At 35.0% G+C, this 25,634-nt stretch overlaps 4 protein-coding genes across 5 annotated transcripts; 2 read left to right on the top strand and 2 right to left on the bottom strand.

The window, feature by feature from the left end:
- The first annotated feature begins 1,000 nt into the window (after positions 1–1,000).
- Positions 1,001–5,157, top strand: LOC121260724 (trafficking protein particle complex subunit 4). Its single transcript, XM_041162714.1, has 3 exons — positions 1,001–1,216; positions 1,857–2,025; positions 4,645–5,157. The coding sequence occupies exons 1-3, from the start codon at positions 1,157–1,159 to the stop codon at positions 4,839–4,841; spliced, it is 426 nt and encodes a 141-aa protein (XP_041018648.1). The 5' UTR covers positions 1,001–1,156; the 3' UTR covers positions 4,842–5,157.
- Positions 5,158–6,972: 1,815 nt separating this feature from the next.
- Positions 6,973–9,048, bottom strand: LOC121259512 (galactinol synthase 2). The gene is made up of 4 exons (XM_041161122.1): positions 8,429–9,048; positions 7,783–8,103; positions 7,533–7,667; positions 6,973–7,418 (listed from the first exon to the last, which is right to left on the bottom strand). Exons 1-4 carry the CDS (start codon positions 8,762–8,764, stop codon positions 7,188–7,190), a joined length of 1,023 nt encoding a protein of 340 aa, XP_041017056.1. The 5' UTR covers positions 8,765–9,048; the 3' UTR covers positions 6,973–7,187.
- Positions 9,049–14,125: 5,077 nt separating this feature from the next.
- On the bottom strand, positions 14,126–18,445 carry LOC121259511 (chloroplast stem-loop binding protein of 41 kDa b, chloroplastic). The gene is made up of 10 exons (XM_041161121.1): positions 18,256–18,445; positions 17,486–17,620; positions 17,215–17,301; positions 16,985–17,075; positions 16,793–16,847; positions 16,279–16,339; positions 15,252–15,473; positions 14,848–14,964; positions 14,638–14,727; positions 14,126–14,492 (listed from the first exon to the last, which is right to left on the bottom strand). The coding sequence occupies exons 1-10, from the start codon at positions 18,355–18,357 to the stop codon at positions 14,316–14,318; spliced, it is 1,137 nt and encodes a 378-aa protein (XP_041017055.1). The 5' UTR covers positions 18,358–18,445; the 3' UTR covers positions 14,126–14,315.
- A 1,688-nt stretch (positions 18,446–20,133) lies between these two features.
- LOC121259510 (Golgi apparatus membrane protein-like protein ECHIDNA) lies at positions 20,134–24,141 on the top strand. 2 transcript variants are annotated; one of them, XM_041161119.1, is made up of 6 exons: positions 20,134–20,353; positions 21,837–21,893; positions 22,011–22,214; positions 22,393–22,452; positions 22,905–23,031; positions 23,788–24,141. In XM_041161119.1, the coding sequence occupies exons 1-6, from the start codon at positions 20,339–20,341 to the stop codon at positions 23,874–23,876; spliced, it is 552 nt and encodes a 183-aa protein (XP_041017053.1). In that variant the 5' UTR covers positions 20,134–20,338; the 3' UTR covers positions 23,877–24,141. The 2 variants fall into 2 exon arrangements, with proteins under 2 accessions (XP_041017053.1, XP_041017054.1); XM_041161120.1 differs by lacking the exon at positions 22,905–23,031 and having other exon boundaries at positions 20,138–20,353.
- The last annotated feature ends 1,493 nt before the right edge of the window (positions 24,142–25,634 follow it).

The raw sequence follows: 25,634 nt of genomic DNA, 5'->3' as shown, positions 1-25,634 counted from the left end.
GTAAAGTGAGTGCTATTCATTCGTCAAAAAGACAAATGATGAACAGATTGTAAAATTACTTTTTTATTGTAAAGTATATCTAACAGATCATATGAGCCACATCAATTTGTGAGATTACTTTTGTATAATCTTTTTGTAGCTGTAGCAGGTCTCTAAATAATAATGTTATTCATCTATTTTTTATTATTTATTATAATATAAGCAAATTTCATTTATAAAGAAAAATTGAGTTCAAACAAAGACATTATATAGCAATATCCAACATCACTTGAGAATGAATAACATCGAGACATTAATATTACTGTTGAACTGTGTTATCCATAAACCTAACATGTTTGGCAAGTAAATAAGCCGATTCATTACTTTATCATCATTCTTAATATATAAAACCACTCATAATACGCCACATAAGTAGTATGATTGAGAATAACAAAATCAACGATAAAATTATCAACTCTAAATATTACATGTGAGAATCAGCTGATTAAATTGATAGATCCTTTAATTTTAATCTAATTCCGTAACACATTCGAGTCAAATTAATAATCTTTGTTGAAACATTTTTTTTTATACAAGCTTTGAAATTAGATGTACCAAACATTAAAGTTTAGTTTCTCTTATCTAAAGGATCAATATATCATATCTAATTTAAAATTAGAAAAATTTAATGAGATGTGTTTAGCGATAAATAAATTTTATAAAATAAATTTATAAAATGAAATAGTTTCATATTATATTTATTTTACAATAAAATTAATTTTATAATCTATTGTAATACACTAAACGATGTAATTTTATTTTTATAAAATTCTTTTTCATTAAAATTTCAGTGTATACTTACTTATCATATTTTGTCTTTAAATAAATAATATGATTGGTTAAAATAATTACACACTCTACTGATATGATTGATTAAAATAATAATTTTATATTAAATAAATGGTTCAACCAATCATAGTAGAGTTTGCAATTATACCCAAAAGTAAAAGTAAATTAAATCTAGTAGTTTGTGGCTGATGAAGGCCGGGTCGGATCTGCCATCGTCAACTGCAGGGTCTCACCAAACAGTTCACCGATCTAGGCTTCTTTCTTTTTCATAATTTCTGGTTTCTTCAGTCTGTACTTTGTTTTCAGATTCCGGAAAAGCAATTTGGAAATGGCAGCAATTTACAGCCTCTACATTATCAACAAGTCTGGTGGCTTGATCTTTTACAAGGTAAATCCCTTCTGTTTCTCTCTCACAAGCTAGACTTGGAGGCAGTTTCTATAGTTTCCCGAGAAAAATTTTCTTTTTTATTTTAAAATAGAAACTAAGATTTACAGAAAGCTGTTTGAACAAGGTTTTTTATTTTACGTTTGGTTGCGGAGGATATGTGGGAAAAACAAATAAACTACATCCAATTTTGGGACCGAGAAGACTAGCCTTTCAGTTGGATAAGTTTGGACTGGAACTCTTAGATGAATTAATATATGATTTTTTACTCAGAAAGACTAGACTTTCTGTGGAATCATTGATGATTTGCAGATCATAGGATTGTTTGTCTAGTGAACGAGCGGTAAATTATTTCCTTTCCTGGATTTCCATGGAAACCTGTTTTTATATGTAAAAAAATCAATGGAAACCTCCATATCAGGCATTGCGTATGTCAAACCAAAATTGTATTGTCGCCCTTTTTTTTTTTTTTGGGGGGGGGGGGGGGGGAGGGTGGGTTAATAATGATTTTGGATCGGTGCTGATTTTATTTTATTTACCTCGAAGTATTTTAATGTTTCATAAATAAAAGAGATTTCGTTTATTGGGAATGCGGCTTATTTGACAAAATTTGTGTGCACATACTTGCGTCCATGACAATTAGGATTATGGATCTGCTGGACGGATGGACACAAATGATAGCTTACGAGTGGCAAGTTTATGGCACTCGATGCATGCAATTTCTCAGCAATTATCGCCAGTTGCTGGTTGTTCAGGGATTGAGCTTCTTGAAGCGGATACATTTGATCTCCATTGTTTCCAATCACTCACTGGTAAATTCTGATTAATGATGGATCAAACAAGTGCAATTCTTAAGGTTTTTTTATAAAGGGCATTAATGATATGGAAGTAAATATTGCACACAATAAGCTAGAGGTAGCTACTGGTACTCCATGCATTATTAATGTAATATGCCTCATCCAATCACCAACTCGTGCATTTTAATGTTAAGGTTTTGTTACTATTACAATTTCATCTCAGGCTTTGCTACTTTTAAGGTTGTAATCTAGTGAATGTCAAGATATGAAAATATTCAACAATATGCATTCAAGAAGCTGAGGGTGTTTGTCGTAGTCTTAAACTCGCATATCTAATAAGCCTCATATGGATGTGGACTGGTACTTTTTGTACATCTTTAGTTACACAATTCTGTCAAGTATTTTTTTTTTCTATGGTTTAACTAACTGAAACTCAGTTATATGAAGAAATCTTGATGATGGGACATTTTAAAATCCAATGGTACCTATTGTTGCAAGTGGACATCTCAAATGTTTATGAAGACTAAGGATGGTTGTTTGGCAAGTGGCTGCCATCCCGTATTTAAAACTGGAGGATGTCATGCGTTTAAAAAATCACCAACAGGTAAGAATATGGCACATAAAAAAAGGTAAATTTTGGAGGAGTTATTGTTAGTAGTTTTCTTGAAAAGAGCCAAGGAGATGGTTTATTTTCTAAGCGCCAAGGATAGGGGTTTTGTGGAGTTGTTGAGTCACGAATCAGCGAAAGGTTCTTGCCTCACTGCAGTTGGAACTCTTTGCTTGAAGCAGTGTGTGGTGCTGTGCTGATGGTTGCATGGCCTCTATACGTGGAGTAGAGGATGAATAGGGTGGTTTAGGCCCCGTTTGGTTGTTAAACTCATATGAATTCAACTTAGTTCAGTCTAATTTTAAGCTAAGTCTAACATCCAAACGTCCAACTCTCAAATTACTAAACTCATCTCAACTCAAAACTTCTTTACACGTGGGACTCACAACCTTTTTCAATTCAACACTTCTTTACACGTGGGACCCACAACCTTTTTCAATTCAACACTTCTTTATACGTGAGATCCACAACCTTTTTCAACTTCCCATAAATACATCTAAACTCATCTTAACATCCAAATATATTTAAACTCATCTTAGGTGGACCCCATAAAACTCACTCTACCATCTCAACTCACTACTATTTATAAAGAACTCAACTCAGTTCGACATCCAAACGCAACCTTAGTTGAAGGAATTGAAGATGACATTAGCAGTGAATGAGTTGGAAGACAGGTTGGAGAGTGTGACCAACTTGGAGAAGCAAGTAAGGAGTTAATAACCTTGGAAACAAGGAAACAGGTGGGAAATGAGAGAGGGTTTTGGTTTGAGAAGCTGCTGTTAGATTTTCTTTTTTATGGGATTTTCTTAAATCCATGCATTCTTGGTACAAATTACAAGCCCAGCCATCTTCCTCACCTTCTGGTTGACCGCCCTTTATGCCTCTGAGCTTCTTGGGGTGCATTTAATGGTTGTAGAGCTTGCAGTGATGGTTCCTGGCACTTTGGTCACATGGATCACAGTTGTGGTTTTCCTGGCTTCTTTGGGAAGCCAAGACATGTCTTTGGTAGTGGAAGCTACGATTACTGGAGGAGATCGTCTGATTTATGGTCAAGATTTTGTTGAAGGGAATTTTGTGGCTACTGTTTGTGCGGTTTTGAGTTGCTTTGCATTTGTAAGGAGTAGTGTGGGTGATTTATTGCATTTGTAAGATGGGCTTGTTTGATTGTGATGGAGTGGTTGGTGCTGTGGGGACTTGGAGAGATGGGAATTTCTAAATTCAGAATGCGTGGGTGGGCGGGATTTGGTAAAGTTTCGCTTGGTTTTTATTTTTGCGGAAACCTCTTTCATCCCAATTTTGCTTGGCTTCAGGTGTGGCTGAAACAGTGGAACTGCTCAGTTCTGTAAGCCCACTGCTATTTCTTTAATCCAAATTTGATCACCAGGAAACCTGTCTGCAATAAGTCTTCCAAATATGTCTGTCATTATCTGGTGGTGGATTTCTTACCGCCCACAACAGAACCTTTGGCCACTGATCTCTAATCCCCCTGCCATTTCTCTTGGTTTTTTTTTATAAGTTCCCCCTGCCATTTCTTTTAACTGTTTTGCAGAAAACACACCCATACTTCCAAAGCACAGACATACAAAGCTTTGACTTGCTGTTTTACGCAGTAGATTTCACCCATAGGGTCACTTTTCACACATGGTACCGCTTCGTTTAAAATGGGAGGGTCCCCAATGAGAGAAGCCGCTCCCAGTTGCTTCTTTGTTAATCTCCACATAAGAGTTCTTAGGATATTTCAGAACAAGGGAAATTTGGGTGCAGTTGTTACTTTTTTGAAGATTTATCACTTGTTTCTAAGTTGGAGTGTTCTGCTTGTGTTTACCCAGGGCATTTATATCTGCTATATGGATTTCACAGTACTGCCATTGTTGTTGAAATGCTCTCGAGCATAGGAGCATGCTTAGGTGTCATGACAGTCTAATTTTCCCTTTAGGAGTAATATTCATCTGGAGTTTCTTTTTAGCCACTATTTGATGTTATTTTCTGGAAAATGTTGACTAAAAGAGTAATTTACATCTTGCCAGGCACAAAGTTCTTTGTGGTTTGTGAGCCTGGTACACAGCACATGGAAGGTCTCCTGAAAGCCATCTATGAGTTATACACGGATTATGTCTTGAAGAATCCCTTCTATGAGATGGAGATGCCTATAAGGTGTGAGCTTTTTGATATAAACCTAACACAGGCAGTACAGAAGGATCGGGTTGCCTTGTTGGGCCGATAATCTCCTTTGGGACTTGTATCTGACCTACTTGTTATTTGATCTGATTGAGTCTAATGTTCGTTATCAATTTATCAGAGCAATCTTGTTTTCTAGTTGATATGATAAGATAGCTCATTTTTTGTTAAGAGTCCAAGCTGATGTTAATTTCTGGATGATTAAGCATGTGAGGAATGGTGTACTCACTACTCAGTGATGGAGAGAGTGTTTCTTCTGGATGGATTGTTTGGAAATCATCTTGTCAAAATTGTTAAGAACTTGTATACTCGTATACTCTATCAGAGCAATCTTATGGGCCGTGCTTTGTTATTGGATTTCACATTACTGCCATTGGGTTGAGCAAGATAACAATGTAATGAAATAACAAGCTGGTAATATCAATTATCAAGTTTTCTCACGGAAGAAGTCCAATGTCCATTACAGTGTGCAGAAGAAAATGTCCAGAATCTTGTATTCCACTATAAAGCATACTGAAAGTAAACAATGAAAATATGCTCAAATCTTTTGAAATAAAATTCTAATGGTCGGCCTCGTTTGTTTTCACAGATGAGATGAGTTGAATTGAGATTAAAGTTAAAAGTTGAATAAAATATTATTAGAATATATTTTTTTAATATTATTTTTGTTTTGAGATTTGAAAAAGTTGAATTGTTTATTTTATTTTATGTAGAAATTTGGAAAAGTTGTAATGACTAGATGAGATGAGCTAAGATGAGTTATGAAAACAAACGAGGCCTAAAGTTACAACTTTTTCTTCTTCTTTTTTGTCTAAACAGGAAATCAGGTTAAAGACGATGCAGGCTACTTTGATCATTCTTGGTGTTTAAATGGATTGTCAATATTTTAAAGCACTCTTGAGATCTCTGCTTCAGCCATTTTTAGGATTTTAGTTTGTTGACTAAGAAGCACTTCTAGAACTTGATTGTGTTGAAAAATACAAAAGTCGACTAAGGCTAGTTGATTTGGATTATGTCATGTGATGCTGAGGCCATGGGAATGATTCAAATTAGGATATGAAGGTCTCTTAAGTTTCTCCAAATTACTGGTTGAAGCTGTTCATTTTTTCTCGGTTATGGAGCTAATTCAAAGCTATATATCACCATCAGATCTACTAGTCATTGTATTAAATCTGATGTAAATGTTTATGAATTGGATAAGTTCGGTTGCCAAGCAGAACACCTACGTGGACTCTGCTTAAATTCAAACATTCAAAAACAAATATCCAACCCCGTCGATTCGGTGACGTGGATGAGGGAGGAGGCTGAACAATTCAAACAAAATGATCCATAGTAAATGAAGAACATTATACATCGCAAGTGGGAACATGAGATATACATCGCAAGTTGGTTCAGGTTTTCAGGTTCAACCTCCCTAACAATACATCCTTGAAACCCTCTGGCAGTGCTCTGTGCTCCTTTGGTATGTTGGGTGCTGATGCATTTTTTCCGACGGGATCGGAGCTTAACTATAAGGTTGAATGGCCCACAATGATAGTTTGGGCATTGAGGATGCTTATCTATAAAATAAATAATAAATAAAATGAGATACAAAGATTTAAGTAGTTCAATATAAAAGCTTACGTCCACGAGTCATTTGGAGGCAAAATTCACTATCTTTTATGATTTTATTTCATGATCTTTCATAGTAGAAGAAATAGGATTTTTGAGATCTTGAAGAAGATGCCGTCCTTGTAGAATTCTGGAGAGGGAGAGCTAACAATTTGGCTTGATTTGTAAAGGTTTTCTCCTTTTATAGAGATTCATTTCCTTCTTTAAAATAGTTGAGTCCTATTTATTTATGTCATTTTGTGTATTTGAGTCAACCTCTTTTTACTTTATCCCTTCATTTATTCTTGATAATGAGCTTCCAATAGGCTCGACTTAGTTCATTTTTTTTTATCAAACATTGAGTAAAACTTGAAACTCTAAGCAAACTACACCTTTTACAAAATCCCCATTTCCTGCCAAAAATGTAACATATACACGGCTTGGTTAAACCTGTTGTGGCTTTGTCTTTTTTCTTTATCAAAGGTCTATAGAATAATTAGTGATTTAGGAAAACCCAATTCAATGAATCTTCCAACAGTTCAAGATCTCATTCATAAAGGAGAGAGAGAGAGAGAGAGAGAGAGAGAGAGAGATAAATTTTTGTATTCTTCATAAACTTGAATCTGAGGCAAACCCAAATTGAACCAAAAAAAAAAAACAGGACCCAAGGTAAAAAAAGGTATAGGAGGGTCTTCATCTTTCAAATTATAGAAGAAGACCAAAAAAAACCATATAACTAAAACCCAACACTGTACTTAGTATTCCTATTGACATCTATTTTCAATATAGATCCAAGAAGCACTTAAGCGGCAGATGGGGCACGAATGTAGGGAATAATGCCAGCCTCCGAAAGCGCCGCCAAAAATGCCTGCAGCTTCTTCTGCTCAGCCCCTGCTTCAACCTCTCCAGAAGCCATGTTCTTGTAGTCCAATGACTCGTCGTTGTATATGTCCCACCATTTCTTAACCAACATCTTAATATCTTCCCTGTCCATGTTCTGTTCCTCTCCGGTGTACCTCCATGGCTTCGATCCCTAAAAGCCAGTCACAGTTTTACACTAATGAGTACGATGATAAAAAGAAAAAGCAGGAGTATCTCCAAAATTGATCTGAGCTCGTTGTAATGAACAGATTAGGTGAATACTCACAGCAGCACAGTAGTGAACAACTTTGACTTTGTCAAGTTGGATGTTCTCTGGGTGGCGCCACATCAGGGCAAGAACAAGGTTGTAAATTGGAGGGATTGGCTTGTAAACATCCCTGAAGAACATGTTCAAAAAGTCCTGCAAGAATCATAAACACCCATGTCAGATTTAGATTAAAAAAAAAAGCAACAACTGTGATGAATCTTGGAAACAAAAGATGATTAACATAAAACCATGCAAACTTCATAATTACCTGCTCAGCAAAAGGAGTAGGAGGGGTAGTTTTGAGTTTCTTGAGGAGGTCATGGTATGTTGACAAGTTGGGCTCATAAACAAACATGCCAGCATTGAAGTAGAGGGCAGGCTTGGGGCCTAACTTGGCAGGCCACTTGACCCTGTCAGGGCACTGCTGGCAATAGCCAACCTTGTACTGGGGACTGTGGCTCCAAGTTTTCTCACAGAAACAATCCATCACAGCATAGAAGTAGTTGTCTGGAAGATCAAAGAGGTGATCTATGTTTTCAAAAACTTGGATGTCTCCATCTAGGTAGATCATCTTGCTGTACTCCACAAACTGCAATTTCCATCACAAAAACTTCAAAATCAGAGATATTCATAAGCAGTAAATCGTAAAAAAAGACAAACTTGGCTATTTTAAAAGGAAACAAATCTTTTGTTTTCTAGGAGAAAAACGAACTGACTTTTTTTCCAATAAAAGTCGGTCAACTATAATAAAAGCAAAAGAATCTAGGCCATATCTCCAACTTAACAGGGTCGTCTTCAAACCAAATTACCCAAATCTCCATTTACACGTGTCAGGACCCCACAAGAAAAGGCAGAAGTGACAAAAGCAAAAAATACGTGTAAGACATGCAGACACGTGTGACAACTGTACATACCTCCCAGATACGAAGCTTCGAGTAATTGATCACGTAGTAGGCCATGGCAAACTGGGTCTGATTCTCCGGCGGGTAAACCGGCTCAATCTCCTTCACTATGCAGCCCTGAGACACCAGAATCTCGCGGTGCTCCCCTGGCACGTCCGGCAAGATAGCCACCACCAGTGGGTACTTGCTCTTCACCTTTCTCAGTCCCTTGGCCAGGCCAACCACACCTTTCACGTAGTCCCCGTTGCCAGCCAAGAACGTAACATACGCCCTGCTAGGCATGCTACCGGCCTTGGCTAGGCCGGTGGGATTGGCATCAGCGGCGGTGGTGATATCATGAGGAGCCATTGGAAATTAATGGGGTTTGGAGAAAGACTTGAGAGAAGTGTTTAGAGTACGTACGTAGTGTTTGGGTAGAAGGAAAATAGTAAAGGGTGTTGATGTTTGAGCTACGAGGAAACTGATAGCTAGGATTAAATGTTTTGTTGTTGAGAGCAGCGACAAGGGTTTTGAGCGTTATTGTTTGGTTTGGAGGAAACAGAAAAGAAAGAGGAAAGGAAAATGGTTGTTGAAAGGAAGTGTTTGTTTGAGAAGAAATGCTTTGTACTCGAAAGTTGGATGAGTTTGGGGTTGAGGTGCGCGGGGGTTTATATAGGCATTTAAGGGTACGTTTAATTAGGTAAAATGCTGAAGATTAGGGGTAATTAAATATTAAAGTAAATATAATTAATAATTTATTTCCTTGTCGGTTACCTGGTAGGATCACCGATCATGCTTCGAAAACGGCGTCGGTTAGACTAATCCCCCATGAAAATTAATGTAGTTGATTTTATTCTATCTAGGAAAGGAAAGATCGGTCGCTAGGTGTGGCATAGGATTTGATCCGACGGTGATAGAGAGAGAAGAATTGGACGGTGCGCGAAAGCGCAGGATAATATAAAGAATAAAAGTAGAAAAATTTTCCCCCATTCGGTCAACTTTCCAAGGATAACAATACGCACCGTTGGATTGGATCTTGATCTCATAAAGCACGCGCATGGCACTGGCACGTGGGGTGGGTTATAATCGGACAGTAAATGGCGGATAATCCTTAAAGATCATGACATGACATAATGGTCGCACATACAAAATCTCACGTAACACTTCTTTCGGAAGCTCTTCTTGCCACACGCGTCAAATTACTAGACTCGTTACTATCAAATCTTTTATATGTGATTTTTGTGGTTGAAAAGAGATAAGCGCATTGCCTTCACGCGCTATCATAGATTTTGAAATCTATCAGAGTTGGTCTAAACTGTAATCTGTCATTTTTCACATCTATCTTACTAATTTACTTTTTAGTTTTCTTATTGTTAATTAAAATAAAAAATGAGTTCATCTCTCAAATTTTTGTATGTAGATGTTGAGTCATCTCATTCTATGAAGGATGAAGTTGGGCTATCTCTTAGATATTTGTCTTTAACCAAACCAGTCACAAAATAAAATAGTGTACTGGTAGAGCTCCAAATGTATTATTTTAATTTATGATGTTATGTTTGATTGAGGACTTTCTAAAATATATCTGCTTATGGATGTAAATTTTTTTATGAATGAATGATGACAGTTTCCCTTTAAATAAAAAAAACTAAAATTCACTCATTATAATCATCTTAATATATATGGTAACTAGTTAAGATTCGACAAAAACCTTTGGATCAGATGACATAAGTCTTTAAATAAGAGAACCATGTTCGAATTATATATATACACACATATGGTAAGATTTAAATTTTAGAATTTATATTCAAATTAAATTATGCTACGTGGTGTATAGTGTAAATATTTTTAAATAACAAAATGGTAAGTATTTAAATTTGGAAATTATAGATGCTGATATAATAATAGTTAAACCTTACTTTTAAATTTAAAATAATAATTGCGATTTGAAGAAATATACCCTGCAGAATATTCTACGAATTCTAGAGAATCCTCAATATCCAAAGGCTGGCTTAATTATAATTTAATACGATTTGTTTTGTATACCAAATTCATGATTGTACTAGTCTGTACATTTAGGGGCTGTAAATGAATCAATCTGTTCGATAACTCGCTCAGTACTCGTTCGGTTAAACTTAAATCGAACTCGACTAGTGAAAAAAAAAAAAAAAACTCATTCGCGAAAGCAGATATCCGCTCGATTTATAAATAACGCATATCCGACAAAACTCAATTTGACTCGGCTAAAGCTCGTTAAAATCCGCTTGTTTATGCTCAAGTCGACTCGATTAAAACTCATTCATATATTGATAAAATATATACATATACTTATATATATACACATATATGTATTAGCTAATAATATAAGCATACCACTTTTATAATTAAATATATAATATGTAATCTAATTACTTATGTCTATATAATGAATATACTTAATAAGTATATTTTATAATTTGTATAATAATTAGTCAATAAAATTTAATAATTTCATATACCAGTATGTGAGAGGCATATATGAAATAGATATATGATATTATATTAAGTGTATGTATTAATAATATATATAGGCATATAATATATTATTATTTTGGATAAATATCAAAAAATTAGATATTAATTATTTATAAATTTTATAAAATTTTATAATTCGATAGAGGTTCTACTTGTTAGTTCTATAAATTCAATATTAAATTATTTATTTATTTTATTAATTATTAAATTTTATTCAAAAAATAAAAAAATAAACAGTTCAAGCTCGAATTCGAGTTCGGCTCGACTCGAACTTATTGGTGGGACGAGTTCGAGTTGAGAATTTAATTTATCGAGTTGAGCTCGAATAAAGAATAAAAAAAAAATCTCAAACTCAGGCTTGAGCTTGAGCTCGAGTATATTGAGTCAAGTCGAGCTCAACAAGTCAAAGATCGAGTCGACTTGGCTCGATTATAGCCCTATGTACATTATATATTTCTATAAAAAAAAAAAAAAAATATATATATATATATATATATATATATATATATATATATATATATATAAGACTGACTCATTCATGGATTCGAAGTTTGTCACCATCTCACAAGCGTGCATTAACTATAAAAGGATTATGCACATATTTATCCATCTTTACTCCAGTAAATTAATGGTACTTTTTATGTTAAAATTGTAAAGAAAAATAATTTATACAATTTTAGAATGTGTTAGTTTTGTACATTCTCTTTAAAAAAAATAGGCAAATACGATACTCGCAAGAAGATCCCATTATTTTTTCTAGAGAGCATACGAGATTTATAAACTCAAAAAATGTATTTAACAATTTTTAAAAAAAGAATAATTATAGCCTCAAATATCTTCTAAAAATAAATTTATAAATTGATATTATTTCATATGTACGTCAAATCTAATATATAATAAAAATAGATTTACAATTTAAAATACTATATAAATTTACGTCAATTTATAAATTTTATTTTATTAAATCTGTTCATAGTTAAAGCATTCAAATAAAATCTCGAAGTACAACGCAAGCATGAAATAAACAAACATGGATATTCATCTTGACTCCCTATTATCGATTCAAATTCAAGAGTAAACAAATAAATAAACAAACATGGAAGAACAATCTCAAATCTCCATCACGAAGCTTCCTTTATATTCTTAATTTAATTAAACGTAATTTATATTGATTTATATAACAACTGTCAACCGTCGCCGACCATATCACTACAGTGGCCTCTAATTACTACACACGAAAGTCCCACGAAGTCGAGGCACGTACACCAAAATTTCGGACATGTGGCGACCTCATAGATGTCTGTCACTATTTTAATATGCTAACTTGGTTAGTAAGCTAAGAGTGAGGGACCCGAACCCGAACATACTCAAAAGTAAAGTCCACCGACTCGATCTCGCCCCGTGGACAAATATGCAGTGCAGTGCCGTTCTTTTTCTGGGGTCGGGGGGTGCCCTTTGATATCGAAATACGTGTAGCATTGAGACGACAGTCATGACATGTCGGCTTATTATTCAGAGGACGGCGTAGGGCCACGTGGCCAAAGATTTTGGGGGTGGCTTCTAGTTGTTCTAGATTTGTTAGTTGGTCCAAAATAATTATTAAAATAATAATTTTTTCTTTTGGGGACAATGAAATAAATTGGATAATGAGAATTGGTTATTGAATTTTGAACACGTTTTATGGACTATGGAACTGGCAAGACCCAACCGACAAAATTCAGTTTGGGATAATTTAGACTTTGTATTAAATATGTTTTAAGATAATGTTTTTTCTTTTGGGATAATGTTTAAAGATATGGAGTTTAAGATAATGTCTTTGCTCTTGAGAATATTCCATCATATTCTTTGAATCTTTTATCATTACTTTTAAAGAATTTGATGACTTCTCCTCCTCTGATGGATTTTGTAATCCCTCTTTCTATTTTTGAAGAAACTTTTGGCGATGAAAGATTCTAACGCCACACAATTTATCTAAGACGTTATTAGACAATTTTACTATTATTCACTACTATTAATAAATTATCTATTATTATTTAATTATTATATTTACTATTATTTACAAATCATCTGAAATATTCTTAATATCCAAACAGAGTCAACATTCTTGAAATTTCTTTATTTTCACTCTCCCTTTGCATATCCTTAATTTGAGCCATAAATTTATGTTTTTTTACTTTGAATCAGATCTATTGGATGGGATACACTTGTTTTATAGTGAAAAATAGATCTGAAACCAATTTTACACCCACATTTTATATGTCATAATATTTTATGCAGTAAAGGAAACTGATATCCAATTAATACCTTAATGTTTAATTTAAGAACCCTTTCAGTGATAATTCTGTTTGGATTGTGAAAATATTTCATCTCATCTCATCTTATCTCATAATTATAATTTTATCAAATTCTTACACAAAATATAATAAATAATTCAATTTTTTTAAATCTCAAAATAATAATAATATTCAAAAATAATATTCTAATAATATTTTATTTAATTTTTAACTTTCATTTAAAATCATTGAATCTCATCTCATTATTTAAATCGTATCTAGTCCTATTATTTATTGCCACATCCCCATTCAAAACTTCAAAAAAAGGGAAAAAATTGTGGAAACTGAGAGGCAGGTACGTGGAAAAGGATGTTGGAACGAAATGAGCACTGAAATTGACACCTGGGGGGCTACCTAGTGACCCTACTACATGGGATCGGTGCAACAAATGCTCTGAAAATGTAACATCATTTCAGGCTCCACGCTGTCATGAGAACACGTATTATAGCCATCAAAAGAAGGAAGGAAGGAAGAAAATTCAAGACGTTATTGTCTTTGAATCATTCTTTTGGGCTTTCTCCCTACGTGTATACTTGTGGGTTGTGGCCCTAGTGGATTGCTGCCTACAATGGATTCATGGGCCAGAAAGAGCCCATGGCCTTGAAGAGATAAGAGTTTGAACACATTGGGACTAAAAACTTCACGATGTTATTTAAAAAAATTTAAATACATGAACGGTTAAAATGAAAGGACAAATTCAGACAGTATACTAATATTTTCCTTTAGAAATATCAAGCAAGCCAGTATTGTATAAAAGACAAAAGGCTGATCATCATCTTGAATTTCACATCACTTGATGCGTCGTATTTTAATTGACTTTGATTTAAATGGCTGACTTATGAAACCATTTAAAAGTGTATTATATGACAAAATCTTGGACAAAGAGTGCAATTAATTTATGCAGATTCATATATATATATATATTTTTATCTCGTACATGACCACAAAGAGTTGAAACAAGTGATGGGATTGTGCCACTACAAAACCTGGCATTTGTGCAGTTATTCCTTCTCAACTTGAGTGGAAAGTTGGATGAAAGAAGGAAACACTACAAAGGAATCAAAGACAGGAATGGTCTAAGTGAGAACAAGACTCTTGCCAAGAATCAAGTCATCTGTGGAGAAATCAGCCTCTTTCCTGAAAGTTCCCCGACCAAAGTCTAGGTTGTAGGAGTCCGCAAGGCCTTCCACTAGGTCGAATTCAGGTTTCCACCCAAGCACGCTCTTTGCTTTGTCAACAGATGCAAAGAAATGCTGCAATTTATATTCAACAAAACGATGATACCATCAGTAATGGAATAGAGTGCTAATAAAGGACTGGCTTATTTTACATGTATCATAGGTTGTTCATCTATATTCTTCACATCTTCACCTTTGCAATTTAGATTTCAACATGTACCTGATCGCGGAATGGAAATGACTTCTTTTTGCCAAAATCAAATTCCTTAGGATTGTAGTGAATGATCTCAGGCTCGGGAAATCCGGCAGCCTGACAGAAGTAGAAACAAGTAAGCACTACAATTACTTTAAATAAAAACGTCTGTGCTTGAGCAAAATCATAGGGCTTCTTTGTTGTATGTCCATTGAGATATATATTTGCAAGCATTACCTTTGCACAGGCTCTTGCTAATCCATCAAATGTGACGTATTTTTCTCCAGAAATGTTGAAGACTTCCTTGCTGGCCTTTTCATTGCCCAGAACCTGAACAAAAACTCTTGCCAAGTCCTGTGATTGCAAAAATCTATCATGTTAAAGCCTGGCAACAAATTCGAGTATATAGAATTCTATAGCTGTATATATCATTGCTTCAAACATGTGCCGGCGGATATCATATGCAATTTGCTAAGCGTATTATGTTGTTGGAGTTGCTTCAGCCAAGTTGAAGCAGTCATACAGACTACTGAATACTTAACAGGATTACCTTATAAGAATGTTCAACTTAAGTTCAAGAGTAAAGAAGTCATTGCTCTGGAAATTGCTTCAAAGCATATAAAAATTGCTATATCTCAAACCTTAACATGACCTAGTTGTGTTATCTGCATTCCTGAGTTCGGGACTGGGATTGGGCGACCAGCTTTCAATCGGTGAAAAAACCACTCTTCAACAGGGTTGTAGTTCAATGGTCCATAGATGTAGACTGGCCTTATAGAAGTCCAATTGACACCCTTTGATTCCAGCAAGCTCTCTGTCTCAAGCTTTCCCTTGTGCCGGCTCTTTGGATCAACTGCATCAGTCTATCATCAAGCACCAACAAGTTAGCATAGAAATGGGAAAGATAATATTTTTTGGATAAATTACATCAAATTCCCACAATATTTGCAAAATTGTCAGAACTTCCCTCTACCATGTGCACCATGAGATTGCTTTCACTTTTCAATTTTCTTTGTCATCTAACTAGTATGGTCAGTAATTATTATCTGAGGTTACTTTGAATGAAAAATGTTAGTTTGAAAAGAAATAATATTTTGTTTTAGTTTGTAATGCGACATGAGTAGGTGTAGGAGTGTATATGCTATATGGATCACACAGCTCAGAAGGCAGAATGAGAGTGCGTCTTTGAAACTAAGAGATAAGTTCTTCCTTCATATATCCTCAAACCTTGTGGGGAGGGTGGTGTAACTTAAAATTATCTTTTTGTTGAAAAAAGGAGTGATATAGAAAATAGAAAAACGTTAAGATCAAAAAATTTGGCGAGTGTGCCTTGTAGTTCAAGCAAAGACAGCTCAAACATTGCATTTTCATGTTTGATTAGTTTTGTCATACTAGTGATAGGGTTGAGAGTGATGATTTGGATGGAGCAGCGATTGAACTCGTAAAATGGTTTTGAGCAGAGCTGATGTTCATTTTCCAGAACTCAATCCAGGTCAAAGCAGTGGTTAGATTTAACAGTTTATAGACCAGAAGATGCTGAAGCAACCTTTATTTCCGGAAAATGCTATCTAAAGGAATGTGCACATGCAAAGACCAAAAGGACCAAGAGACCGAGGGGAACAGAAAAAGGATGAATAGTGAGCTAGGCAAAACAATCTTCTAACTTGCCTCAAAGTGGGGTAGTAAATCAGACTTGAGGTAGACACCGGCTGAAGAACAGTATATATACCTGAGAATCAGTTACATTTTATACATTAGAAAATCTATTGTAACAGAAAAGGAACAACATCTGATTTTACTTGATAACATTGTAACCTAACACATGAATATAAACTTTCATAACATATGAAATCAAAGTTATCTTACTTTCACTAAAATCATAAAGTAGTATTTTTACATAACACTGCATAATTTTATTCAAAGATAATCTTCTTTCTACTAAAGATTTGCCATATTGAGCAATTCCCGTGTAAGGGATGAATGTGATTTGCCAATTTGGGATGAAATGGATAAAAATATATACAAGATAACAAGTATGAATTTATTCCAAACTAGACTTAAAATAAAATCCAAGACTAGATAACTTAATAGCAATGGACCATACAGAGCTCACTGTGAAAGGATCTTATGTATGTTGATTAGACTATAGCGGAATATCATCAACAAACTGTTCAGAGCTTACTGTTCTAGCTTTGGTAGTGCATCCAGTATTGGTTCAACTTCAACTGCCTCTCGTCCTGAAAACATGCCCAAATTTGCCAATTATTTGAAGCTGAAGAGTAAGACATCGTGCTTCTGGTGATGAAAGAATAGTATCATGCTGGAAGGGTGCAAATTGTGCAGTACAAGAGACAAGAAATGAGATTGCGCACACCATTTATGTCATAAACAACATCAAAGCCTTCAGCTGAGAGACTGGATTTGACAAATTCAAAGTCCTTCCTGTCTCCTTTCAAATGCAAGATCTAGCATCGCAGACATATTTAGTAACTATGCAGCTCGGTAATTTATTTCTCCCAAAATGAAACTACTGAGACCGCAACAAAAATTCATACAGCATTTCATATTGAATGATAGAACTTCCAGTCATAACTGATGGCATACCTTTGAAGAAAAATCAGCATAATCCTTCTCAGATTCCCCCGGCAATTGTTGAGTGATGGGTGCTTTTCCTCTGGTAAACAAAGTCACCTGCCCAAAATTACATGTACCCTTAAATTTATCAAGGCGTCTAAGATGTTACTGAGCAGGAAAATAATAATTGTGCTATGGTTTTGTTGAAATGCTTGATGAGATGGAAAACAATCACAGACAGAAATAGTGAAGGGAAAGGGGAAAAAAAAAAACACACAAACAAGTAGGGGAGGGAACCTACCTGATGACCCTCTTTGACAAGGAGTCGTGACAAAAACACACCAATAAATCTGGTGCCTCCCATTATGAGAATCTTCTTGGTGCTTGATGCTGAGATGCGTGATGCTCCTTTCGGCTTCCATACCTTTCTTTTCAACTGTCGCCAGAATTAGAAGTTTAGAAAGAGATTAATCACTTTGATGCATAAGGAGGGCAGGATATTGAGCTCTACTAGGATAATGAACAATTCGATTGACAAATATTTAAGATAGACACTTCTCAACAAGTTATACCTTCTCCTACTTGTTAATGTTGATGCAATCTTGAAAATCAGATAATTGGTTCGATCACATTGAGCGGAAGCGTCATAGTTCGCATGTGTTGCTGGTGTTTTGGGAAATTTTATGGGGTGTGTAGAGAAAGCAAGCTCAGAATTCTAGTTGCTTGCAAAGTTGTCTGGTTGACAGACTATGTCCCAGCTTCCAACAATAGCCGGGAAACTCAAAACTAAAGGCTCTACAAAATGCCAGTTATACCATACACTTCTTTCTACACTTCTGTACAACTATATTAAAAAAGTGAAACCTCAACAAGCACCCACCCAGGAAATATAGAAGAACAGAACAGCTTATTGATGTTTAATCAACCTATCAAAGTTATCCTTCATATGGTTTGGACTTCTGGTTTTAACACATTGATTCCTTCGATTTGGTAAGGGGGGAAAAACAAGACATCCAAACTTAGATTATCACACGCATAGGAATACAGGAGAGGTATAGGGAGAGAAAGAACCTGAATTTGAGTGTGGAGTCTGGTGCCATTGAAGTCAGAGAGAGAGGCAGGGAGAAGAGAGAAGGAAGGTTGTTTTTGTTGCAGCACCACCAACTTTGCCATGCCAACTCTCTAAACACCTTCCCTTCGTCTTTTGGGTCGGTCTGTTGGGGCTGAAATTTGAAGGATGTTTACTATGCCCATCACCTCTTCTTCTTTGGCTGTCTCTCGTTCTTGCAGTTAGGATAAGACAATGACCCACCTCACTCACTTTGGTTCTATCCTCAACCTCTCATTTAAATTAACGGCCGTTGCCTCTTCTTCTGCTGCTGCTCGGCCTCTCTTTCACTCGAAAAGAGCAAAAACTGCCAAAACCAGAGGTCCAAGCAACCCACTTGAGAGAGGTTTAAGAGTACAGTTTGCCTGATTCAAATATGGGTTTGGCATGTCCTAGAGCCCAATAGCCTGGACCCAAGGTGGCTCAAATAATAGGCAAAGCATTTGTTTTTAACATTTAAATTATTATTTTATTGTCTTTTAACGCCAATCATTTATATCACGTCAAAAAATAATAATGAGATTATATTAATTAAAATGTCAAAAGTCTGTAGTCTAATTAGCATAACTTCCAACTTTTAAAATGGAGGCTTGAAATTCCAAAACCCCCTTCCAAAGTGTAAAAATATTACTCCTTTTTTAATGGCTTTGTGAGTGATGTATAAATTATTCCAGTGTAATTAATTAATTAATACTTGAGTAGATTTTTAAGAGGGCCAATGAAGGTCACATTTATTTTTATTTTTATAATATTAGCTTGTGCATTATCTTAATACTAAAGCTCCATAAATGCATTTCTTAGGTGAGGTTTAGACAACGAGACGAGACGAGTTGAAATAAAAATTGAATAAAATATTATTAGAATATTATCTTTTAATAATATTATTATTTTAAGAGTTAAAAAAGTTGAATTATTTATTATATTTTATGTGAAAATTTAAAAAAATTACAATAATTAAATGAGATGAGTTAGAGGCCTTTTTGTATCCAAATCGGATGTGATTCATCATTCAATAAGATAGGTAAACTCTATTCATGTGCTCAACAGTAACTTATAAAGCGAAAAATGTACATTGACTAATATTGAAGTAATTGAAGAAGATTTTCACCCCCACATCTTTTGTTGGAGGAACATAAGCTAAAAACAATACTTTTAGCTAGGAAAATGTAAAATGTAGAATGTTATCTTTCGCAAATCATTGTCAAAGAGAATAAGAGGAATTCTAGTATTATTTACATACTAAATCTAAATAATAATGTCATATTCAGTCGTAGAGTCGTGTAATGTGCAAGTACCACATAATTATTTTAAAAAAAAGTGAGATCTATTATTAAAAAATTAATTTTTTTATATAGATCCCATATTTATTCACTTTTTCAAGTAAGTGTATGGTATTTGCGCATTCTACGACTGTAAATATCATTTCTCTATATTCAAATTGAATTCTTTTAAGTTGCAATTATAATGCTATCCTAAACGGGATCAAACCGACCCAATAATGCGGGTTTGGGTAGTCCGAATGCAAGATTGCAATTCACTATTCTAGGACTGGTTTGGATTTAGAGATCATATAAGATGGTTTTAGATTAAAGTAGAAGCTGAAAAAAATATTGTTAAAATATTATTTTGAGATTTGAAATAATTGAATTATTATTTAAAAAAATTGAATTACTTATTATATTTTATATAAAATTTTAATAAAATTATAATGATGAGATGATACGAAACACTTTCGAAATCTATACGGTCGTAATCTTTGCCATAAAGCTAGACGCCCCAACGGCTTCGGGGGAGCCTGTAATTTCCTTAATTAGTGGGGGCTCTTCTGCAAATTTCATATAACTTTCGGATCTTCGGTACTAGGGACCCTATGAACAAATAAACGATACAAAGAAAGAAAGAAACGCGTCCGATCTGAAGAAGGATTTTTTTTTCCTTTCTGAAATCTCTCCAGACTGAGAGAATCGTTGCGGGTGAGAGATTAAGAGAGACAGATTTATCAAGAAGCTCCATATCTTTCTGATAAATTCTTATTACCTTCCCGGCATGGATCTCAACCCGGTGAGTTGACTCACTTCTACCTCGTTGCCTCTTCAGTTTCTTTTTATGCCTCTGCGTCTGTATTGGATATGTTGTATGTTCATTATGTTAGAATTTGTGAAGCTTGTGCATTCCAACTGTATATTTTTTATTCATATGTGATGATAATTATGATAATTTGTTCATATTAGATCTGGGGTTTAGACGCGGATTTTCTTTGTAGTAGTTTTTAGATTATTTCAGTCTTTTATTTATTTTTGGTTGGTGAGAAATTTGAGGAATATAGAGAGGAAATTAGTTACACATTGTGGCCCTGATAACATCGACGGCGAAAATAATCGGAAAAAGGCTGAATGTTATGATCCTAAGGGTTAAAGGTTTAACCAAATTAGTATCCAACAGTCCTAGGACTTTTGGATCAATGGCTGGGTCTTTAACAATTGTTAAACCTTTTGGATCATAACAACAGTCCTAGGGTTTTGGATACTAATTTGGTTAAACCTTTAACCCTTAGGATCATAACATTGGATATGATTGTAACTATGTAAACATGAATGTCTTTCGGTAAATTAAAACTAAGAAATGATCGAATTCACCTAAGAAAGTCAAATATATGGATTTTGATTAGTTTAGTGGAAGCTTAGTGTGCTGGTAGTGCATGCTGAGGATTGCAAAATTTATAATCAGGTTCTCTTGGACTTATCAAAAAGAAAATGGGTTCTTTTGGTTTCTTAGAAAATGAAGGAAATGCACATAATTATTTGGTAAAACTTCTAATGTTGTTTTAAAGAAAACGACAAACAGCATCCTGGTTACAAAATATTTTTTTTATATAGGTAATCAAAGATATTGTATTCATAAAAATAGGCAAAGCCCAGGTACACAGGAAGTATACATGAAAAATGCCTAGCTAGGGGTTACAATAGAAAGAAGAAGATCATGGACACTAAGTCCATTACCAACTATAGCCCCCGCCCATAGGAACAATGACTTAAGAAAGAAAACTTTAAGCTCATCTATTGTTCTCTCTTGATCTTCAAAGCATCCTGGTCACAAAATATAAACTTTACCTAGCTACTCATCATCCCCACACATCACACTTATTTTTATTATTTTTGGTTTTCTTCTTTCTAAACTAATTGAATTCTTCTACTCATCATCCATACACCACACATTTGGTAAGAGAAAAAAAAATTAAAAATTAAAAAATTATGTGTGGCGTGTGGTGTGTGGTGTGAGGATGATGAGTAGAATTTTTCAAAATGAAAGAGCATATAAGCTTGAAAGTTGAATTTCTAAGAGTGATCATTGTCAACTTAACATTTTGTCACAAGGACTGGTCTGGAATACCCTTTAGCATTAGTATGAAAAAGGAGTTCCAACTTTGTTGGGTGCTGCACATAAAAAACAAAGCATCTTTTGAAATGTATAAATTGGCATTTTTTTTTATGATTATAAGATTTTGTTTCCTTTCAGATAAAAATCATTTTACTCTCATGTGCAGCCTGCAGGAGAAAATTATGCCAACCCGAAGACATGTCTCTTTCATGTTATTTTCAAGGTGTAGTATACCTGGTTATTTTCTTAGTATTGTTTCTCTATAAGCCAGTTTACTTCCTTTTTTCACGAGGAAGGAAGTAGTTTCAGCGAATAAATTCATTCTTTGTGGATTTGGCAGGCTGCAGCATTGGCATTTTACATTCTTTCTGCCCTCTTCGTTAATAGCTTTGTCATCATTTTCGTGGTGACTGTCCTTCTTGCCGCTCTTGATTTTTGGGTAGTCAAGAACGTCAGTGGTCGTATTTTAGTTGGTTTAAGGTGGTGGAATGAAATAAATGATCTTGGTGAAAGCATATGGAAATTTGAATCTCTTGACCAAGAGGTTAGTATCGTGTTGGATACCTTTTTAGTGTGAAATTATCTTCACTTCATTGCTTATCAAAACATCCTTCACCTCATGTGGTCACCGTCTATTACCAGTGATGCTCATCTAAGAATAGATACTATTTTCTCTGTTAGTGCTTTAGTCTCATGTATGTTGGTGCTTGTTTTTGCTTCAGTCATTGGCCCGCATGAACAAGAAAGATTCATGGCTGTTCTGGTGGACCCTATACCTTGCGGTAAGAAAATATGACCATCATCACATGTCACAATCCACATACTTCAATCCACCATGTGTGTGTGTGTGTGTCTATGGAGTAAAACGTCATAAAAAATGTGGAGTATAAACACCCCCCCCCCCCCCCCCCCCCCCCCCCCCAGGCGGAAAAAAGAAAACAATTGAAAAAAAAAAAAAAAAAAACGCATGTAGGGTGTGTTATAAACTCAATGAAGAATACATTTGGACATTCGGTAGTGCAAGAGATTTCATAGCTAGATGTTAACAATAAAAAAAATCTTTTTTTTTTTTTTTTTTTTGTGTGATAAACTGAATGAAGAATACATTTGTAGTTGGAGTTGAAGTTCAGAATTTAAAGCTGACAAGAATTTGAAAAGTTGGTCTGGAATCTGTTTGTACTTCGGCTATATTATGTAGTATAACTATCTAAACTTCCATTTCTTCAATTTCTAGGCGGCTGCTTGGATTGTTCTTGCAATATTCTCTCTCATAAGGCTTCAAGCTGATTATCTCCTTGTTATAGGAGTTTGTTTAACGCTCAGTATTGCAAATATTGTTGGCTTTACTAAATGCCGAAAAGGTGTGCAAGCAATTTATATGATTTTCTAGAATTTTATAAACTTCTAACGTTACTTCCTGATGCTGACATGTGAAATGTCTCTTTCCTAAAATGAATCAAAGGAGTGCCAATATTATGCTATCAATCTAAGAATAAATAAGTCTCAATATGTTTGTGGAAGGTAGCTATAACTAGTAGTTTTTTCTTTTGTCTTTTTTTTTTTTTTGGGGGGGGGGGGGGGGGGGGGGGGGGGGGGGGGGGGGGGGGAATGGGGTTAGGGATTGGCAGTATGTAAGATTAGAGTGAAAGCGTGCTACTATATATCTCTTCTTTCAAATTTTTCAATCAATTTGGTTTAGAGGATACTGAAAGCATGCTTACTTATACAGCTGTTTTGTGAGTTCGGAGCAGTTGTGATGGGATGGTTCAAAATGTCATGACATAAGTTCTAGAGTTTCATATTATTAATAAGGTTAGAGTGCGTGATTCATGAATTCAAAATGGTGAACCAAATGCAATCACGGAGATATACCCATTTAAAGCATATGGGGGCCACAAGGGAGTGATTTCATATTTATTTAACATCCAAAGAGGCCTTAGTGAGTATACTAGTTACAGCTGCAACTTGAGGTGTTATTGCTAGCTTGTACCATTTGTGTAGATCCTTATCTATACTGTCATATAGTTATTCAAATCTTTTTGTTTTTGATAATTAGTTATTCAAATCTTTTTTAAAATGGGAAATTTATAATGAAGACCATGTGGTGTTCATTTCAGATGCTAAGCAGAAGATTCAACAATTTGCTTCCCAGACCATTGCATCTCGGGTCACATCCACCATACAATCGGCATTCAGTGTTGTTTGAGTCATTCATCAGAGAAGATGGAAATAAAACAGGAAAGCACTTGTGAAAAGACTTTGAGAAGTGGACGAGGCATGTACATGCTCATTAAATTGGCAAATGAGATCTTACTGAACTTGTGTACGACACAAAACACTGAAACTGCAGCTTAGAAAGTTTTTTTTTTTTTTTTACTTATTATATTTTTGGTCTAAAACCTTTTAACGGTTTGTATGAAGAACATGAGATGCAATAGTAGATAAATCAGATGATAATTTTGCCTGTAAAATCATTCACTTGGTTTTAGTTTTGGATTGCAATGGTGATTAAGGGCCTACTCATCATGCAAGGATTGAAGACCTGGGTTTATACTTGTACCCCTATTTTAGAAACTGGGCCCCCTCCTGGCCAATGTTTGTACCTTGTTTTCCCAATCTAAATCTATGCTTTGCTTTTGCCTGCTGAGAATGGCAAGACAACAAACTACAATTGCTCCACTATTGAGATGATTATTGGCAATAATCTGTTGGAGAGGGATTAACGCAGCTTTTGAAATAAACTTTCCTGCAGACGGAGGGCCCTACACAGAGGCCTCTGAAATTAGGCAGTCATCAGTTTCACAGGCACCAATTGCTTGCTCGGCTCTTTGCCAAAGAACACTATGTTAGTGGAATAGTTTGGGATATCCTTCATTGCTTGGTCACACATCCAATTGTTTGGCCTTTTCGACTTAGGTCGTCACTGATGCCAATGTCAATAACTTGCTAAAAACATCCAGTCATTACCCATTAATTAACAACATGTCTTGTACTATTGTGTCATATCTGTAATTCTAGAGTGAGAAATAATTTAGTCACAAAGAAATTATATAAAAATAAACCTACAAACTAATATGGTTTGATGTGATACGTCAGGGTTATTTTTATTATAAAATAAATTTAACGAATTATATAAAATCATGTCAGTTTATGAATTTACTTTTCTATAATATTTTCGTATCTGTGGCACGAATACATACTCTTTCCCCAGTCCCTATTTTTATGACTAGCTTCGTCTTGTTTGGGCTCTGAATGACATCCATTTCCTCTATTGATTTTTTTTTTTTTTTCCTATATTCTATTTTCTAAATTATGTCAGAATTTTTTGGAACGTGGGATCGTGTGCATTCGAAATTTGAGCAATGACGGAGAGAGATGTTGTAGTGTGTGTTTCTTCTATCAGATTCCGGGTAAGATCCATCTTTTCTTTTCTGAAGGCACGTGAAGTAGAGTTGGGTTTGAAGTAGATGCTGTAGGATCTTACCCCTCCTCCGGCTCCCCTTGCCTGATGGACAAAGAACAGATTACTTCGGACTTGAATCTAGTTCTGAGGGCACTTGGACGAATACCCATCAAAAGTATCAATGTATTCTCTTAGCTCAACAGACGTTGAGCAAATGCAGAATCGCTCAAACCAACTCGTGAGAAGAAATAACATAGACAGGATCAAGGCCACCGCATTCCTCCTGGGAACTGCAAAAGCTTTTAGTCTGATTATATATTAGACAACGAATTACTAAAAGAAACTGCTGATTGTCTGTACGCATATAAGGAAATTTAAGGATATCGTGTCTTGGAGTGCAATGTTAGGAGGGTATTCTCAACATCACTGTTTCTCAGAAACTTTGGCACTAACCAAAGTGGTCTCATTAGGCCTTATGAGACCACTTTGGTTAGTGTGATATTGGCTTACAGTTACAGTCACCTGGCTGCCCTCGACTTAGGTAAATGGATCCATGCTTAT

The sequence above is a fragment of the Juglans microcarpa x Juglans regia genome, chromosome 4D (genome assembly GCF_004785595.1).
Source record: "Juglans microcarpa x Juglans regia isolate MS1-56 chromosome 4D, Jm3101_v1.0, whole genome shotgun sequence".
NCBI classification, from domain to species: Eukaryota; Viridiplantae; Streptophyta; class Magnoliopsida; order Fagales; family Juglandaceae; genus Juglans; species Juglans microcarpa x Juglans regia.
This window is presented reverse-complemented; position numbering and strand designations above follow the sequence as displayed.